We start from the raw sequence: 20730 nt of genomic DNA on the forward strand, positions 1-20730 counted from the left end.
TACACAATCTTATAACACATCAATTGATTTCTTCATTTACTTTCCATGAGAAATGTATGAGAGTTGAAACGTATCTATTTTTACTTTGCAGTGCATTACCGTGCCATTTACTATAAATTATTAGCGACGCGTAGCAGACCACTACGCTACGCCCCTGATCATAATAATAACCAAAGATAATAACAGAATGGTCATGGATTTTAAGCACTACGCAGCCAGGAACCAATCACAATTCGCTTCCTTTTTACTGACCAATCATGAGACTGTGTGGAAACGTAAAGTCATTTCCGGTGACAGACACGGCTGACCAATGGAAAGCAACCAGCATCGGCTCTTTGACCAATGGTGGGCAGTGAGGGCTTTTTGAACGGTGAAAGGCGGGTTCAAGTCATATTCGAGAGGGAAACAAAAGCGAAGCGTTCACTTCATGCTGCAGTGCACGCCGTGTCAACAACTACAAGAACAAGACGCTAAACATCGGAATAATTTATTAACTTTATAGCAACTTGCAAGCTTTATAGCCGTTTATTCATCGTAAATATCACATAAGGTAAGCATTCACTAGATATAAGCTGCAGCCAGTAGCGATAGCTAAAGGAGCTCTTAGCAGACCTTAGTGTTCTAGCTGTTAGCCATTTAGCAAAGAACTGACTTGTGTTGTCCCTTCTACATAATCGACGAATAAATTATGAATTTTGATATTGCCAGCTAACGTTGACATGTCGCCCTTTTTTCATAAACAGACAATCGCCACGCCATGTCCCATAAACAGATCTACTACTCTGACAAATATGATGATGAGAAATACGAGTACAGGTATGACACTACTATCAAAACTATTCAAATGTACTATTACAGTAGTTTACATCCATGTTAATTATCCTGCACAATGTACACATTCAACTGTGTCACCATCGGAGGCGGATCGATTTTCAGTTGATGAGGATCAAAAACAATGCTTTCTCTTTGGTCATCTGTGCGCTCGACAGTCGGAGCTGCTGTCCAAATTATGACGTAACCTGGGTCAGTTCTTCATGATGATGATTGTTGCCTTCTGTGTCGATAGGCACGTGATGTTGCCCAAGGATATTGCTAAGCGTGTCCCCAAAACCCATTTGATGTCGGAGACTGAGTGGAGGAACCTCGGGGTCCAGCAGAGCCAAGGATGGGTGCACTACATGATCCACCAGCCAGGTACATAATAGTCTCTTATGACTCCATCAAATCCAAAGGAAAGGAGTGTGCTGTTTTTCCTTAACTATTTTGATGATGGGTTCTCCATTTGGGTACATAATAATACAGCTTGTACAAAATGTGCCAAGGCCAAAACGGTGGTGTTGGCCTGTGGTATACAACAGTGAAGTTCTCAAACCTGTGAGTCTGATTTTTCAGTGACAATTAAAGGACTTTTAAGACCTACTACCGAAGAGCATTACTGCATCAAAAGTAATCAGCAAACTATATATATATAAAAAAAATAGTCAAATACTCAAATTGTGACTGAGGCAAAAGATTGTGAAAATACAAAATAGCTGATCTACAAACTCAACGCTGTGAGCTTGTAGATCTGCTATTTTTTAATCAATGTTTGTTGTGTGTGTGTGTCTGTCCACATCCCCAGTACAAATATGATTATTATTTTGGGGGTCCCCCAATTAAAAAATATCAATTTGAGGGGTTTCGGGCTCCCTGCCTGAAAAGGTTGAGAGAACCACATATACACATAACCAGGATTTGCACTTTGCAGTCAGGGATTTGAATTATACAGATGTATATTTTGTGGACTTAATATTTACATCTTAACATGAATATTTATATTAATTTGCGGTCTCCCAAACCTCATGTTGGAAGCCACAAATCTTTAGATATTGTATGATTAGAACATTCTTGATAAACAATATTCCTGTAGAAGGCGGTATTCAGCTTGATTCTTGTTTTTACGTAGGTCTAACTGTTATCAGATCGACTACTGGTATCGATACAGACTATGGATTAGTGTCTTCTATGTCAGTCTATGGTATTGACTTTTTTTTTTTAATTGTCACCGTCTGGGGACACCCCCAAAATCATGTCTGCACAGCTTGAAAACCACTCGTTCTCAACCTTTTTTGGCTGGGGACCCAGCGATTCTTTAAAAAATAATAATATATATAATCTGGGGACCCCCTCCAAAATTATTTGGCGACCCGCTGAGGGGACCCCCAGGTTGAGAACACCTGGTCTATCCCACCCCTGTGAAAACTAGTTTGACAAGTACAGATACATTGCGTTAATGTATGTGTGGTACTGTATGTGTAAGAACATTAACTGGTGAATCATGAACTTGGTAGGGCACAAAAATGAAGCATTTGGGCCTGGGCCGTGGCTCAGCGGTCCAGGCACCTTGGCTGGTAATCCAGTCTGGCAGTGTGCCGCGGGTTCGACTCCCGATCTCGACGGCCTTTACTGCATGTCTTCCCCCCATCTCTCTCCCGATTTCCTGTCAGCTATCACTCCATGAAAAATATAAAATAAAAGCGAAAGCCACAACAAAAAAAAACATTTGACTAGTTTATATGAATTCCAGGTTTCTGTACAGGGTTGCACAACATTTTCAGGGAAACTAACCTAATGTAGAATTAATTCATGAAAATTGACATGACAATTGGTTTAACAGTGACAACGGCCATGTTTTAAATTACTGTAAAAGCTAAGGAAATCTATAAAGCATTTTATTTTTCAAGTAACATTATTTGACCAAAATCAAGGTCTTCTTACTCTTAGGACGCTAAGTACACACAATAACACATGCATGTGTAATAACCTTAGCCTACCATTACTGGTAGGCTAAGAGCAACATTATGGGCGGCTGTGGCTCAGGAGGTAGAGCAGGTCGTCCAATGATCCATGGGTCGGCGGTTCGAATCCCGGCTCCACCTGTCTAGTGTCTGCATGTCGAAGTGTCCTTGGGCAAGACACTGAACCCCAAATTTCTCCCGATGTGCTGGTTGGTACCTTGCATGGCTTCCGCCGCAATCAGTGTATGAATGGGTGAATGTAATGCACAATCTATGTAAAGCGATTTGGATAAAGGTGCTATATAAATGCACCATTTACAACGGAGCAACTAATGTAATAATCAAATATAAAACAGAGAAATCCTCAATGCAGCGTTGAAGTGAACATTTAACCTTTATTTCATGTTTTAACGTTACAATGGATTCATGTTTTAACGTTGCGAATTTTGCAATCTAATAGATATATCCCAGCCCACATTTTGTACACCTCTTATTTATAGAACCTCAATGGAAACAAGTCCCCACTGGACTTTTATTTTTTGGGGCTTTTTTCTTTTGCCTTTTTATTGATAGAAGTAGACAGGACACGGGGAAAGTTGGTGTCCTTAAGCAAGTGTCCTTGAGCAAGACACTGAACCCCTAATTGCTCCTGTTGTGCTGGTTAGTGCCTTGCATGGTTTCCGCTGCCATCGGTGTATGAGTATGTGTGTGTGAATGTAATGCACAACCTATGCAAAGCGCCTTGGATAAAGGTACTATATACATGCACCATTTACCATTTCTATAATAAATACTAATAGTATAACGCTTTACAAACGCATCAACCAGCACTGGATCTGTATTATTGTCTCCACCAGGCCGAAGGCATGTGGGGAGAGTATGTTTTGCACTTCGTCCGTCCGTGTGTGTGTCCGTGTGTCCGTCCGTCCGTCCGTGTGTCCGTGAGCAGCTAATCTCGGCCACCGTTAACCCGGTCGATGCCAAATTTTGCACACACACTCCCTGGATGCCAACGATGAACCTCTGCCCCAAAATTTCCAGAACGGCCTGTTATAGCGCCACCAGGAGGCCGCTTTGTGCAAAACAAGTTTTTGCACAGTACACCTACAGATTTTGTCCAAACATCGCGCAAATTGGTACACAGTCTCTCTAGAGCCATTCAACGAAACGGGTCTTTCAGATTTCTCAGACTCGATCCTGATTGGTTAAGATTGGCTTCCAAAGTTCACAGGAGTGCTCAGTTTCAAACAAAATGCTGCAAATCATGAACACATCGTGTGATTTCCGTGAAATTGTGCACGCACATTCCCACTAGGCCGAGGACGAAATGCCACATGAACAATTTCAACTCAAGGTGGCGCTATAACTGGCCGAAAAGTGTTTTTACCTCTAACTGCACGGATCTGTGGATAACCTGGTGGAGACCTGTGCCCAGAAGGGCACTTTTTCTAGTTATCTACTGTAACTGTATATTATTTGCCGCTTGTTGTGCCGCTACAGCTTTGCCTGTCAAACTGCGCATTCATTTTCTTCTCCCTCCGCTCGCTGCTCGCGCTGTCATCCTGTCTAACGGGGAGGCGGGTGGTTGCGAGGGAGCGCACGGCAACTGGTATGATAATTAGTGGGTCGCGGGGGAGACACAGCAAAGTTTGTCAGGATCGGGACTCGAACCTGTTACACACTGTCATGCTGGATTACCACTTACCAGCCAAGGTGCCTGGACCGTTAAGCCCCAGGCTTAGCCTTTATGTCAGACTGTATACCAGTGTACCACATGCTGTTACATTTCTGACTAAGTATTCAATGAATCAAAAACTGCATGAGTCGATCCCTCCTTTTCTTTTTCGCTTTCTTCTGCAGAAAAAACAGACGCACCCTTCTCTTAGAAAAAGCCTATTTAAAGACAATGCTAGGGACCATTTGTAATGCCTGCTGTTGCATCCTTTTCTTATTAAGAGAATACATAACGGGTTGTATGGGCTATGGCTATCTGGTTACTTGCAACCTTTGACACCACCACCATATGCTCAGCGGGTATACAGAACCACCTTCCCAAGGATTCAAAGGGTGCACAGATTGGCAAAATATATCCTGAGATTTATGAGTGTTTTGTCTTAGAGCTCCGATTCTCCGTTACGCATACTGTAGCTCAACATAACTTTTAGCTTGGAATGGGGCACTTGATTTAAAAATGTTCAGTTTTCTGTATCCTTTTTTTTTTACCATTAATACGACAAATGTAACCAGTGTTTTGCTGCTCATGTCGACATCTTAAACTATACTATACTGTTACTGCAGAATGTTGGGTTATTTTCACCAAATGTTATGACCTACCCAGAAAAGGGATGAGTCGCTATGGTTCATGTGGTTAATCTTGTTTTTCCCTTCTACCCTTTTTACACAGAGCCACACATCCTGCTGTTCAGGCGCCCACTGCCTTGCAAATGAACTTTTGAAGGGGAGATTCTTGGGGTCCAGAGATGATTGGCTCTATTGGGGAGCACCACAGACCCAACTACACACCACAAATGGGGATCACGTTTTGATAGATTGACTAGCTCACTGTGAGTGGAAGATGATCTTGGAAAATCATTATCTGAAGCTCCCTGGTTGGGCACACTGTCTTGGACCTGGAGAGAAGGATGGACCCAGTAATGAAAAGAGAGGGAAAAGTACTTTTGAACACAAAGATCATGATGCCTCTTTTGGAAAAATACTTGGTGCATCTGCAATCTGTGACTTACCACTTGCCGGCTATGTGCAAAACGGCACACACTGTCCTGTCAACTTAATATCCATTTTTTCCCCCTCTCTCTCTTGCGTCTTACTGAATCTGTATCACTGTACCATTCCAAGCTTTTAAAATGTTTGTCCTTGTGATTTAACATCTGGGGAATGAAACTTGTTAAACAGATTCTAAACCAGTGTATTCTGTGCCAATGTGTCTCTTATTCTCATTGTTAGATCCTGAGCCTGCTAGTAGTGAGAGCCTCATAAGCAAGCATGTCCTTTAAAAGAAAAAAGAACTGAACATGATGTGTGACACTCAGTATTTTCCCCATCCTTATATATTTACCATAGAAAGAAAGTACCTTCGAGTTTGCAATTCTTTCACTAAAGTAGAGAAACATACCAACCACAGATACATTTTTACCAGGCATGAGCTTCTGGCTGTTGATAACCCACTGTTGCTAAAGTGTTGATGGTGGTTTTTAATATGTGGTATGCTGCTGCTCAGTTTAAATGACACTGTAACATGACATTTAATCTTAATCAAGCACATGGAAAACCTGCATCTATGTAAGTGGCAGAAGCCTCGGATGCTGAGTAATGCAGCCAGTTTACTATTCTTCAAGGTGAATTGATTGTACTGATCAGCTGCTCCAATATTTATAATTTTTTATTCCCACTTTGAAATAAAAGTTGAAGCCATTGTACTATCTTGATGTTTGTTAACAATAATGAAGTCTCATTGTATAGATTTATGGTTGTATGATTGGATTATGAGATGGGAACATAGCCGTGACCTTGATATTTGGATGCAGAAAGTACCTTCTGCTTTTGGTCAAATTTGTAGTCTTGAGATGGTTCAGAAATGAGCATTAAACCTTTACTGACATGCAGACTTGGGCTTTATGTTTTTATACCATGCTTTAGTTATGATTATGTGCAAATACTGTTTTCATTGATTTGAGTTTATCTCTCACAAGCCAAGATTTTCTAAAGTGATGTATCCTTTTTTTGAATATATAATTAGTTGGTCACCTCTCCCCAAAATGACTTGTAATCAGATTCAGGGATTGCTTAAGGAGGATCTGTTTAGGTTTGTAATACCATGTCATTTTCAAAGAGTAAACATATTTTGTATTCAAAATGATGGATGTAATTTAAAAAATGATGTATAGCTGACTTTGTAATGTCCTGTAAAAGTACATTTTCGTCGTTTAAAAATGTGTCTGATGCACTCAATCGGGTAGATTAAACCATGGCTTTGAACAAATCTAATTTTGAGTGTACTTTATCACTGTAGACTCAGTGTAATTAAACCCCAGTTAGTTTATACTTTGTCATACAACCATGCTTGCCCAAAGCTACATGGTCATAGAAGTATAAATTAGATTTAAGCGTTTGTTCATTTCCATATCCTGGTTCAGATGTTTCACCGACAGGCTCAAAGACTGTTGCCCACTGCTCTTTTACACCACGAGCAGGGTTTCCTGCTAATGGGAGGGTTGTGACTATCTTTGTGACTACCAGTCCACCTTGCTTGGCTTGGATCAAGACTATCAAATATATATTTGATCTATTTTGATACATTCTATCATGGTAGTATGATATGCAAATATCAAAATCAATAAAATCCATCTATGATAGTCTTGACCCAAGGCTACCACCTTACATACAACCAACCCAACATACGGTTATGGCAACGTGACTAACCTTAGTTATTAGTGACTAACATGTTTAATGGTCATGGCAGCATCCATGTTTATTGAGAACTAATAATATGGTACGCTTGAATAGCATTTATTGAACTTATTACTGTGAATGTCAACATATCTATTCATGTAGTCACCTGAGGAATACTAAATGCCATACAGAATGAAATATAGTTGCCATGGACGGAAACCGAAACATTCAGTGGAAAATAAAATCAAAATGAGCAACCCGCATTTGGATATCACTTTTTCACGTGATGGCTCGGTGTAAAGTACTGTACCTTTCCTTTCTTTCTCTGAATAACAAAATATTAAGCAAGCATTTATGTAACTGTTTCTCTGTTTTTGAGTGAAATTGTAATACTCATTGCATTTATAGCATCAAACTGGTATTTCCACCATACTGAAACATGCAAAGTCGAGGCGCAACAATTATGTAATATATATATTATAGTGTGTTTGCAGTCATCGATCCCCTGAATAATGTGTAGTAATTCCCCTAGAGCCTAGATTATAACAGTAATATGACATTGACTTTTTACAGAGCCACTTGTAGTCACCTACTGACCTATCTACAGTGACCATATACTGTATACTGCCTTAATATATAAGGAGTAGGAGACAGCCTTGCAACCACAGTTTTGCAGATTGTCATAGTTTTACTTCTATGTGTTGAAGAAATTATTCTGAAACCTGGATCCAGGTGTCCGCTCTCAGTCTGGTCGATGGCACTCCAGGCCCCACTCACTTCACTTGGGACCTGCAACGAAGCACAGTATCATCTCTGGAAAATGGAGACAGTGGGGTGTCACACTGGAAACTAGTGGTTGTTCTTTGCACACCTATTTATAGTACAATATGCAAGACAACAGCAGATCCAGTGTCCACATTAGTAGTGTATAAAATGTTTAAGCTTAATTTAGGTTTGTTTTTCTGTCACAGGCATAAGTCACTCTTGCTAATGTGTTCTTGTTCAACTGGGTGGAAAAGGTGATTTGCCTCTAAAATATTTCTGGTAAGTGGTTACCCTGTACACCTGTCAACTACTGTATGCTATGATGACCCATCACAGTGCATACTGTACATTTTTAGCATTGGCTGGCCCAGTGGGAAACAAACCTGCAGTGTGAGTACCATGCTCTACCCATTGAGCTACGCAGATATAGTAGCCTATTACAAAAAAACGAACACAGCCTTTCCAGATATTTGATTATCCTGCACTGACTCCACAATCTAATGGCCATAAACAGATTCAGCAGACAGCACAGTCAAATTATTCACAATGGGTACCGTATTACTATTTTTGTTGGTAGTGCTTTCAAGGATTGCTCACTTAAAAGGGGAATTGGCATAATAGATTTGTTTTTCTTAAACGGAATAACAGCTTAAAATCAAGAGAATAATAAATAGGAACATTATGTAATGCAACATATAATGACTTCTTCTTATATTATTTTTTAACTATTAATATTTGTATGGCAATACCTTTATTATGTATATGGAAAACATTGATATAACTTTGGCCATTATGCTGGCTTTGGATAATACTTAAACGAGTAACATTTACTCCTAAAGGGTCACATTTATGAACAGCATGTGTGAGAGAAATCATTATTTAATTATGTCAGTGCAAAGTAGTGCAAAGACACAAATATTCTCTGCACATTTATTTCTAGGCTGCAGAAACAAATATACATGTGTTTTAAACTTTGAGCTATGGAGGGCAGTATTACACAGTTGGGGAAGACTAGCAGTTATATTCAGCTGGGTGGTAGATAGACTGCACAGAATTCCAGAATTTTAACCGTATAAATGTGTATTTGTCGGCATATATTTATTTTGATGCCTAGAGAGACTATACTTCCTCTTATTTACATACAGTACAGTGCAAGTCTGAAAATCACTTCAATGTCCATCAATCCTTATGTGGTCTCAAAAAATAAATAAAATACTGAGACCATAAGCTATGCATGGTTTGGGATTGGGTGTACTGTAGACACTGCGTGGAAGCCTTTACACATGGATGATAACCACAATCTGGGGCAGATACGGATAATGTGGAAAATAAAATGTTTGTGGTGGCAGGGGGATCACAGGGAGATTTCCTCCCATCTCCAGAAAAATGTTGCAGAGGTTGGCAATCACCAAGATATGATGGTCAGCGATTTCAACCCCCCTGCTGAGATCCAGAGATGTGTGGTGAGAATGAGATCTTTGACGCCTCATGGGGTGGAGTTAAAAAAAAGGTGGTGCAATAGCTCACAGGGGTATCTATGAATTATGCTGGGAAAGGTTTCCATAGAACGCTTGCCAGTGAATGATAACCCAAACCTGCAACCGTTTACAGGAAAGACGAAATACTATTGCCCAAACTTTGCTGTAGGCTACACCAGTGGGTCTCAATTTAAGGGTGGGTACTGCTGGGTACCCACCATTGAGCCACGTGGTGGTTTTAGAAATGAGAAAATATACTTCTCCGATATAAATTACAATTATGTTTACAGTCTGTATGATAAATGCTGTCTCTAGTGAAACAATATTTTCTGCTGTCAGGCCTTCTCCAATAATTAATCAAGGGTAATGATCCAAAATGAGAAAATACAACTTGCACACGCTGCTTGAATGTCACGGTTCAGCAGTTTTTCAGTGTGTGACCAATCTGGGAAATTGCGGTTAGACATTTTGTTTCTAGGGATTATATGCCAAAAGAACCACTGCTGAACGCAGTTTATACAAGAGGGCAAAATGATCATAATCTCTGCCTGCGTGCATCAGTTTCTCAAACACACAGACACATTGAACTTCCATAAAGAGGCCTGAGGTCCTATCAGATTCTGCCAGGTAGGCCTACACAGTAATATATATATAATATGAGTGTTTGTTAATTCAACTCATGGAGTATAAAAATAGACCTGTAAGGATTTTTCTGTGTAGTTAGTATATGAAAAAAAATGAATACCGGTAATTACAAACCCAAATGAATTACAGCAAGTGAAATGTGCGATGGAAGAAAAAGATGCTAAGGACAAGGAGAGCAGCATGCAGAGGGGGGAGAAAATCTGCACAGGGAATAGAAGGCGAGAAACAAGGACACAAAGCCATGCCAGATACAATGGTCTTGCAGGAGAGGATTAGAGGAGTGAGCTATGGTATACTTTGTCAGACATCCAGAAAAATTACTTTTATTTTTAACTGAAAAACCGAAAATCTGTTATTCTCACTGAGAGACACAGGCGTCCGACAAAGTACAGCTTTAATTAAGCTTATAAGGAGAGACATGTATGCTGGGAGGAAAAAAAGGAGAATTTGTGAGATGAAAAGACTAGGTGTGAGAGAAAGAAAGATGCAAGTGGTGGGAATGACAGTGAGAGAATAAGAGTAGGGGCACAGAGAAAGGAAAAGTGTGTGTGAGAGAGAAAGAAGGTCAGACAGAGAGATGGGGAGTGCTGTAGCGAGAAGGGGTATTTACAGTATGTCTGGGTGTCGGTGGCACAGCGGGGTGCCTTCTAAAGGGGAGGCAAATTTGATAGAGAAGAATAGAGCAGAAAGAGGGAAGGAGAGAGAGAGAGAGAGAGAGAGAGAGAGAGAGAGAGAGAAAGCTGCTATTTGAAAGAGGGCTAAACAAAAAGTCTGCAAGGTTGCACCATTAGGATGTCCACAGTCCACAGAATTGTGTTCTAAAAATGAATTTTAGAGCACCATTAAATCATTTATAAGAATCATCTTTCAAAGTATACATGAAAGGGCACCTTAAACCAGGTTAATTTCAAAGAAACAACAAACTGTCCATGGTAAATTAGTCTTTGAATAATACATACCGCTAAATGTATAATTTAGTTTACATGATTTGCCTCAAAAGGTATTACCGTCAATGGAATGGAAATGTGAAAATGAGCACTTACACCCAAGACACATCACTTATGATTCCAGAGAGCCAGTGGGACAAATGTTGTATTTAGAATTAAACCTCAAGATTCTCAATTGTAATTGTTATATAGCCTAGATGAGTACAATTCTTCAACACTGTCGCAGAAAAAACTAACTAAATATAATAAAGAATAGCAGCAATAGTAAGAAAGAGAATAACAAATGATGTACATATTGCATATTGCATAAGCACACATTGAAGTGCTTGGTGCTGTGTGCATGGTTCCTACTTCTAAATGTTGTGTATCATGGAGGTATACAGTAGGTGTGTATGCGTAGTCGTACACTGTTCAGAATGTGTATATAAATATCTATTTGCAATTTTGCATGTATTTCTCTGCATTTACATTATGCATTATTAAGTTGACATAGTCTTGATTTTCAAAGTTTCATGCCAGTGCCTGGTGTATGCAAAAATCACACAGGCTTGCTAAACAATGTGTGGTTTACCAAACTGGCCATGATTGCTGGTGTAGTGATGCGCAGGAGTGGGGATTGAACCCCAGTCTCCCACTCGCCAGACCGACACACAACCTGTCGTGCCAATAGGGCTGAGCCCACTTGGCAGGGCTGTTGTGGTCTTGGCTGGGTGCTACAATCTTTGGAGTGCGTCCTTGCGCTTCACACTTCACACTGCGTCCCGCGGACCACCGCACACAATGTCCCTCATGTCCATCACACAAGGATCCCCGCGCTCCAAGACCGCCGACTACCCCAGATTGTATTGATGTGCAGGATTGAACCCCCACTTGCCAGACCTACACACAACATGTCGTGCCAATAGGACTGAGCCCGATTGGCAGGGCTGTAGTGGGCCGGGTCTTGGCTGGGTGCTGCACTGGCAATAGATGTATTGCTTTAGTTTGGAAAAGTATGGATTCTCCAACCTGTCTTAGTTCAAAGCCAAAACCACATCTCTTTGCTGGTCGGATTTTAGGAACTACAGTAGGCCTTACATGGAAGATATCTCTGTTTCGGGTTGACAACAACTTTTGTTTTTTAAACAATATATTTATTGACATTCTTGTACATTAGTTTTTTTTTAAGAGTAAAGAGAGCCTACTGTCTAATAACGGCATGGCTTCCATGTGGATCACAAGCTCAGTGGCATTGTCCTTAGAGATTCCACTATGAGATTGGGAGGTCAGCGTTCAATCCCTGGCTAGTCTCTCGAGACAGACACTGTTTTCCCTTTGTTTTGCAGATGGATTCCCAGAATGATCCCTGGCAAAATACTAGAAAGATGGTATCCAATGCCTCTCTGCTTGGCACTCAGCATGAAGGATTGGATTAAGTCCCTGTGACATACTAGCATCATGTCCAGGGGGATGCACTGTAACATCAAGATGCGTCACGCTAAGGAAACTGTGGGAAATGTGGAAAATACATGTATTTGGTTGAATATTTTGGTTCCCTCCTTTGACTGATTGCGAGATAAGCCGGGGACACATGCACATGCACACAGACACATGCACATGCACACGCACACAGACGCAGACACGCACGCACGCACGCACGCACGCACGCACGCACGCACGCACCTTTCTAGATGGCCCTGCCCTTAAGAGCCACAACGTCAAAACACACTTCAAACTAGAAAAAGTGCCCTTCTGGGCACAGGTCTCCACCAGGATAGGAATGTAGGACATTGCAGCTTGCCTTCATCTGGTGGTTGGATAAAAGGGCAACAAAAGTAAACTAGAGAGACTGTGTACCAATTTGCGCGATGTTTGGACAAAATCTGTAGGTGTACTGTGCAAAAACTTGTTTTGCACAAAGCGGCCTCCTGGTGGCGCTATAACAGGCCGTTCTGGACATTTTGGGGCAGAGGTTCATCGTTGGCATCCAGGGAGTGTGTGTGCAAAATTTGGCATCGAGCGGGTTAACGGTGCCGGAGATTAGCTGCTCACGGACACACACACGGACGGACGGACACACGGACGGACGGACGGAGTGCAAAACATACTCTCCCCCCATGCCTTCGGCCTGGTGGAGACAATGAAGCTGGTCTGGCCCAGAATTGATCCACGGGGACACTTTCAGTGAAGCTGATCTAACATGTTTAGATTACATTGATTCCTCAGTTAATGGTGGTTGTGTGTTTGTGTTCTTTCAGCCTCTTCCTCTTTGGAGTTCATGGTGGTTGTGTGTTTCCTCTTCCTCATTGGAGTTCATGGTGGTTGTGTGTTTCCTCTTCCTCATTGGAGTTCATGGTGGTTGTGTGTTTGTGTATGAGTTGCAGTGTTGGTTGGTCTATTCTATTTAATCGGACCAACGGGATTGGCAGCAAGGGTTATTTTCACACCTGGGTCCATTGCAAAGCACACACACATAGGTGTCCTATGGTGGAAAAATCGGTAATGTCTGTCGATATGAGCAGCAGGGGTCAAGCTGTGAGCTCTTGTACTGTGCAGTGAATTTATGTGGCAGCGTTCAGGGTGTCTGTCCATCACTTCCACTGTAGCGTCAACACAGACACTGTTTACGACTATATGATCGGATGTTTTTGTTGTTTCATAGTTTGATGGATGGTTCTGTGCCAGATATGGGTGTGTGTAGTGTGTCTCTGCTTGTAGTAGATCAGATGTGCCATTCCACGCAGGTGCCTGGAGAGGTAATGTCACGAAGACCCTCATCTCCATTCATGTTATCGGATCTGAGAGAGTTGCTCATTGGATATTTAGGGCTCCATCTTATGCCATGCTTTATCCTCAAGTAATACACATTTTCCGTTTAGGAGCTTCCACTATGCGTAAACGTTATCTTGCGGCCACACAACCCACTATTCATTTTGCAGACTACTATATTTGCGGGTGGAGGTGTGTCTGTAGGCATGTTGATGCGCTTTCCCTATATTTGCTATCTTATGCACACAGGTTTAGACCACACGGCTGAATTGCGGGCTGCGGCGTGGGTAAAGTCGGCGATGAAATTGGAGCCCTTAGTCTCCATACATGGGGATATCTGACTAGTACGTCGGGCTATGACATATGACATGCCTAGTAGGACAATCTCTATATTTGGTCCGGGCTGACTTAGTGCTGACATCAGATTGATGTGGTAGAACCCATATATCGTGACAAAGCATAGTCGGATAATATATAAGCAGGGTCTGCTCAAGGTTGAAAGCTCAGAAGTTTAAGCATCCTGTTTTAAGTTCTAATCGGACACCACTGCAGCGGGTTATAACCTACAGTAGGCAACCAGCAATAGAGCTTTGAGCTATTTTATAGGTAATGTAACGCCCAAACATATCTTACGTATAGGGCAACCAAATGGTCAGCAGCGCCCCTGATGGGAGATAAGTATTAAACTCTAAAACCCGAAACCTGCCGAACAGTGACATCATCATTAGGCAGGTATATATACATATTTGTGTATTAACGCGGGGACAATGGCTTCCATTATTATAGCATGCCAACTTTCCAAGAATAGAAAGCATGCAGTTTCTATTATAGCATTGTCACTGGTAGACGGGTTTCTGCACTGTCCACAGCCCTCCTCTGACTGAGACACAGACAGAGTAGACCAAAATAGTACCATATTATAATGAGCATTAGTGACGACCAATTATATCCCCCCCCTTCCTTCCTCACCCCGGATGCTCATCAGAACCATCTGAGCAGCCATCAGTTTGGGTGAAGCTGAATTTCCCCTGCAGGATTAGCCAGCAGAACAAATGTGTGTGGAAAGTAACTGAGAAACTGAATTCTATTCTGTCAAAAGTCTGATATGTATGTCTCACTAGAGCCTAGCTATAGTTGCCATCTCATAGTGGAGAAATCGGTAATTTCTGTCGATGTGTGCAACAAGGGGCAGGCTGCCTGTCCTTATTATACACTGTTGTAAACACACAAGGCACCATTCAGGGCCCTCAATTCTCACTCCATCTTTCCCTCGAGTAGATTTCAACCAGACAGAAAAATCATTTGACCACATTTTTGGATGATGTCCCTGGCTCAATTTGGAAAGAAGAAATTCACACTAAATCACGGTGGCATTGGCTTATGTACTGTATTTCCAAAGAGCTCTTTGTAAGAGGGTAGTTTATGAATCAATTTTGACACTTTTCTACCCTGCCAGATACTTTATACTGGGTCTTTTTAACATTTGTAGATTTCAACAGGGAACCAGTGAATGTCAGTTGAAGCATCCACCTGCTCTATTTGAGGGTTCAATGGGGGCTGATTCATAGTGCTGTATTAATTGAGGCCCGTTAACTGCACCTGTTGAGACATTGTTCAAAGATGGAGTATGCTCATATGCCGTGCAAGCGTTTGTGGAAGCACGTGTCTGTGTTTTGCATACGTATTTTGCTTTTGTTTGTGAGACAGAGAGAGCAGTATATTGATCCAGCTGGAGAGGAGCAGGACTTCCTTGTATGTGTGAGATGCAGTCTGGACCTGGAGACTGCCCTATTGATCACCATGTCGGGTCTTAAGTATCCTCTCCATTCAGGCCCCTTGACGACAACACACTACCGAAATGACAGTAATCAATGGGAATGGTTAAATGACCCCACACAACTCAAATGATATGAATTGCCTTGGCATGGTAGATTTATCTTTGTGTAATATGGCGAGCTATATCGACCACTTATGGAGCTACTTTGCCACTCCCCCCCCCCCCCCCTCCATGGCACTATGTCAAGCTAAAACCTGGGTAGTACTTAACTAAAGTGCATTGTAAGACATCATATACTGCAAGTGCTTTAGTATTTACACAATACTTTATGTAAAAGAAAATGCACTGGAATAAATTACAAGTGTGGTTGGGGCCTACATTTGTTTCCTAAATGTTTTTGATTGATTAATTAGTATTTATTAACAGTTTGCAGAATTACAGTACATTTCAAGCAGTGCGAGGGCTCCTGTTAGGGTCTTCAAGGTGTTTTTGTTGACCATTTAGGAGATCCTGTATAAGAATCTTGTTCTTTGGATGACTTTTTTGATTAAGTTGGTGGCCATTCTAGCTAATGTTATTAGCTATATGTTTCAATTTATAAACTATTATTAGCAATATTGTATGGTTGCGTGCATTTATGTATGAATTGCACATTAACTGTACTACAGTTTATCATGCTCTGGCGTTTATCACATGTAATACCGGTATGTATCTATTCTAATCTGTTCTAATGACGTCATGAATGTATCCATAAGGTTGTCTTTTGAGAGATCATATAGCCTAATGGCAAATGTTACCAAAGCTTGCCGTTTCTGATCTATACCTTTTGTGATCTGTGAATAATTGTTTTCCTCATTTGTCTGCTGCAAAAACCCTCTTTGCATGATAGATACCTCATCATTCCCAATACCCTCTTTCTGCTTCCCGCAACTCACAATCCAAACATACTGGAGCATGATGGTTGTCAAATTCGAGTAATCAGACAGAGAGGCGGAAAAATGAATAATGCATCGCAATATGTTGGAACGGGCGTGATTTTTATGTCTGGCCATTGCACTGTTGAATATTGTCAGGCTGTGCCACAGCACATTTGATCAACTGAAAGGACATTCTTCACATTGCCAGATAGCAACATGTAATAGTCACTTTTGTCTTGTGCGTACAATAATCATATACTGGTCCATGGAAATTACAAATTGCAAGGACTACATGTCAGTTTTTCTCAGCACACAAGGATATAATTATAGGAAAGGACTAACACTGTCTTTTTCGAAAGAAAGCAAGAAAGAAAGAAAGAAAGAAAGAAAGAAAGAAAGAAAGAAAGAAAGAAAGAGAAATCATAAAATGAACATAAAGAAACACAATCCACTCTTCTCTTGTCTTAGATACAGCAATGCTGGACAGTGGCATGATAATAGAGGAAGTGGGGAAACAGCACTTTCATACACTTTAAATCCAAGGGCAGTGCAGAAGTACAAGCAGTACAACATGTCACATTATATATCACTGTGATCCGCTGTGTCACAAACCGTGTAATACAGACAACAGCAGACAGACAGATGGCACTGCAGGTAGAGCAGAGTTGACTATAGCAGCGGTCCTGCTAGAGAAGCCCAAACTCAAATGTTGGATGGCAGAATAAACAGACATGTCACAATACATGACAGATCTCACAAAAAGTGAAAGATTGATTTAGAAGGAAACAAATTTGACCCATAAGTCCCTCTGTTATGGGACAAAGCAAGCTAAAGAGGATAGTTAAGAAGTCTCTTTCCTATCTGGAATGGTATGAAAGTTGTAGCCTACGAAATGACTAGATCTTAATGACGATGACCTGATGAAGATCAAATAGATCGAAACGTTGTCAGATTTCTCAATAAAGAAAGTATTTTTGTACCGCGGTCTCCATCCATCATCTGCTGAAGTTTCTTTAGCCCAGCACCCAGCCTGTCGATGTGCGTATTCTACGTCCGCTCTGGATCTTAATGATACACATAAAAGAGGAGACGTGTGTCTGACAATGATTGTAGGATAACTATTGCTAAAATCCGCTTGGAGGGCAAAATGCTTGCTTTAGTGTCTGTTTACGCTCCCAATGTTCTGGACAAAGGATTTTACAAATTACTAACTAAAACTCTATTGGATTTGACGGAATTTAAAATCATAGTTGGTTCTGATTTCAATGCGGCGTGGAACTATGGCTTGGACAGATCCACTGCAGCAGAAAGCAGAGAACAGTCACTAACGTCTGCAGAACTTCGTGCTTGGGCTGGCTCGACTGGCATGGTTGACATGTGGCGATTAATTAATCCCACAGTTAGAGATTATTCTTTTCTATCTGGAAGGCATGGTTCGTTTTCCCGGATCGATTACATCTTTGCCCCCAGGGATTTGTTTCACAAAATCAACAAGGTTGAATTGCTTCCAATGTCTCTCTCGGATCACAAAGCAGTGTTGTGTGTCGCATCTCTACGGCAGGTGATGGATAGGGCACCTAGGTGGCGGTTTAATACCACACTATTGCGCAGTACACCATTTGTAGAGCAATTCCAATCTGGTTTACGTGAATTCTTAAATATCAATGTGGGCTCAGTTGATGACCCTAGAATTTTATGGGATTCAATTAAGAGATTTATCAGAAGTAACTCAACACTCTATTCTTCTACTGTGAGAAAGTTAAGGTCAGCCAAGCTGGTTGAACTAGAGGCCCGCTTTGCCACGTTGGATTCTGCTCTCCAGAATAGCTTTGATGAACGTACAGCAACCCAGAGATAGCTAGTTAAGAAAGAAATTAACTCCATTCTTAAACGTCGTTCTGAGTTTCAAATGAAACGTACACGACAAAATTATTATTTCAATAGTGCAAGGCCTAGCCATCTACTAGCACTACGTCTTAAGTCTAATGAGCATTTTGCAGATATTGTAAGTGTCAAGTCAACAACTGGAGCCATGATTACAGAACCTAAAGAGGTCAATGCTGTGTTTCGTGATTTTTATAATGAGCTCTACACCTCTGAGGTCGTTCATAATGTAGGTAAATGTAATGACTTTCTATCTACAATTCAGTTACCAACCCTCAGCAAGGCCGACGCAGAGGCTTTAGACAGACCAATTTCTAGAACGGAATTAAAGGAAGCAGTCAGTGGGATGCGCAAAGGCAAGTCACCGGGTTTGGATGGGATACCACCTGAACTATACACTCTGTTTTGGGACGATCTGGGTCCGCACATGCATGATATGTTTCAGTTTGCGATTGAAAGGGGCTCCTTCTCCAGAGACGTTAATGTAGCCATTATATCTTTGTTGTTGAAGAAGAACAAAGACCCCACGGAATGTGGGAGCTACAGGCCGCTCTCGCTGTTGAATGCTGACCTAAAAATATTTGCTAAGGTGCTCGCACGTCGTTTACAGGGTTACATGACTAGGTTGGTACATTGTGATCAGACAGGTTTTATAGGCACCAGATTGGCCACGGATAATGTTAGACGATTGTTGCATATTATTGACCGAGCTGGTGACCTCCGATCTCCTGCTGCGGTGCTGTCGCTCGATGCTATGAAGGCCTTTGACCGTTTGGAGTGGCCTTTTCTGTGGGCGGTGCTAGATAAGATGGGATTTGGTCCCACATTCATCACATTGATTAAGGTATTGTACTCAAATCCAACAGCGATGGTATTAATAGGCAAGATTTGTTCACGATAGGCAGGTCATCGAGGCAAGGTTGCCCCCTTAGTCCTCTCCTTTTAGCCCTCTCGCTCGAACCGTTAGCGCAGACAGTACGTCAGTCCACAGCGATCACACCTATCTCAGTTAACAACACACAACATTGTATTTCTTTATATGCGGACGACATCCTGCTGTTTATTGAGAATGCTCCACAGTCAATTACACACATTCTTAAGATTTTTGATCAGTTCAGTGCCATCTCAGGCTACAAAATCAATTGGACAAAGTCAGCCCTTTTGCCGCTAAATGAGGAGATGAGATCTGTTGTTCTGCCTCCCATAATCCCAGTAGTGAACAAATTTAAATATCTTGGCATAGATGTGTTCCCGTCTCTTCAAGCTACTGTTAAAAACAATTATAGTGACACTTTGAACAAAATTTGTCTTGATTTAGACAGATGGTCGTCATTGCCCAACTCTCTTCGAGCTCGAGTATCAATCATAAAGATGAATGTCCTCCCTAGGGTTAATTTTGTGAGTTCTATGCTCCCACTGCCACCATTCATTCTGTTATATCTAAATTTGTGTGGAATAGGAAACGCCCACGTTTCAAACTTTCCTTGTTACAGCGGGCCAGAGCTGATGGCGGTCTCTCGTTGCCTAACTTCAAATTATATTATTGGGCTTTCACTCTTCGCCCCCTTTTAAGATATTTCGACTCAACTATAAAGGTTTGTTGGCGAGAGCTTGAGGAGAGTTTGGTTCATCCTGTTGAATTGAGAGATCTGATCTATTCAAACATAACGAATAATCAATGCAAAGTTCGCTTTGGGCCATTTCTCAGTTAGTAACAGTGTGGAGAGCGGCTGAAAAATTGCGCAAGATTGATTTGAAATGGAATTCGTTTTCCCCAGTGTTCAACAATGATGGTTTGCTTTTGGACAATCGTCCTATTCGTTTTACCAGAGTTCCAAGGGGATTCATACTTTGCATAGACTTATCTGTGATGTTAGGTCAAGAGGTTTTGTTTCCGTATTGTATGATTATTTATTAGAATCTAGTTATGGGACCTTGCTTGTCGATACTGTATGGAGGAATGACATACCAAATCTAGATCCAGATTGGAGCTGGGATACAGTGTGGTCTAATGTACATTCTTTCATAAGGTGTGGGAGTGTCCGAGTGTCCTCACATTTTGGAATTTGGTTGCTACTAACCTCTCGACTATTCTACAAGTTAACATCACACCCTCCCCATCTCTATTCTTATTAAATGATGTATCCCAGTTGCCATTAAATAACACCCGTATTCGTGTCTTCTTTGCTGGCGTAACGGCCGCAAAGAAGATGGTTGCTTCGCACTGGAAACCGCCTCATACATTGTCATTTCGCCAATGGGATTTGACCTTTCTAGATATCATTTATCTAGAAATGTCTACAGCAAGATTGCATGGTGCAAAAGAGGAAAACATTGAGATTTGGTCTGGTATTGCAGATTTGGTTAAGGGCATGGTTTAAT

At 41.3% G+C, this 20730-nt stretch overlaps 1 protein-coding gene across 1 annotated transcript; it reads left to right on the forward strand.

Moving 5' to 3' along the window:
- Positions 1-400: 400 nt before the first annotated feature.
- On the forward strand, positions 401-6402 carry cks1b (CDC28 protein kinase regulatory subunit 1B). Its single transcript, XM_083789366.1, has 4 exons — positions 401-550; positions 744-816; positions 1067-1194; positions 5182-6402. Exons 2-4 carry the CDS (start codon positions 758-760, stop codon positions 5223-5225), a joined length of 231 nt encoding a protein of 76 aa, XP_083645492.1. The 5' UTR covers positions 401-550; positions 744-757; the 3' UTR covers positions 5226-6402.
- The last annotated feature ends 14328 nt before the right edge of the window (positions 6403-20730 follow it).

Source organism: Protomyctophum parallelum, assembly GCF_964188405.1.
Source record: "Protomyctophum parallelum genome assembly, chromosome: 1".
Classification (NCBI taxonomy): Eukaryota; Metazoa; Chordata; class Actinopteri; order Myctophiformes; family Myctophidae; genus Protomyctophum; species Protomyctophum parallelum.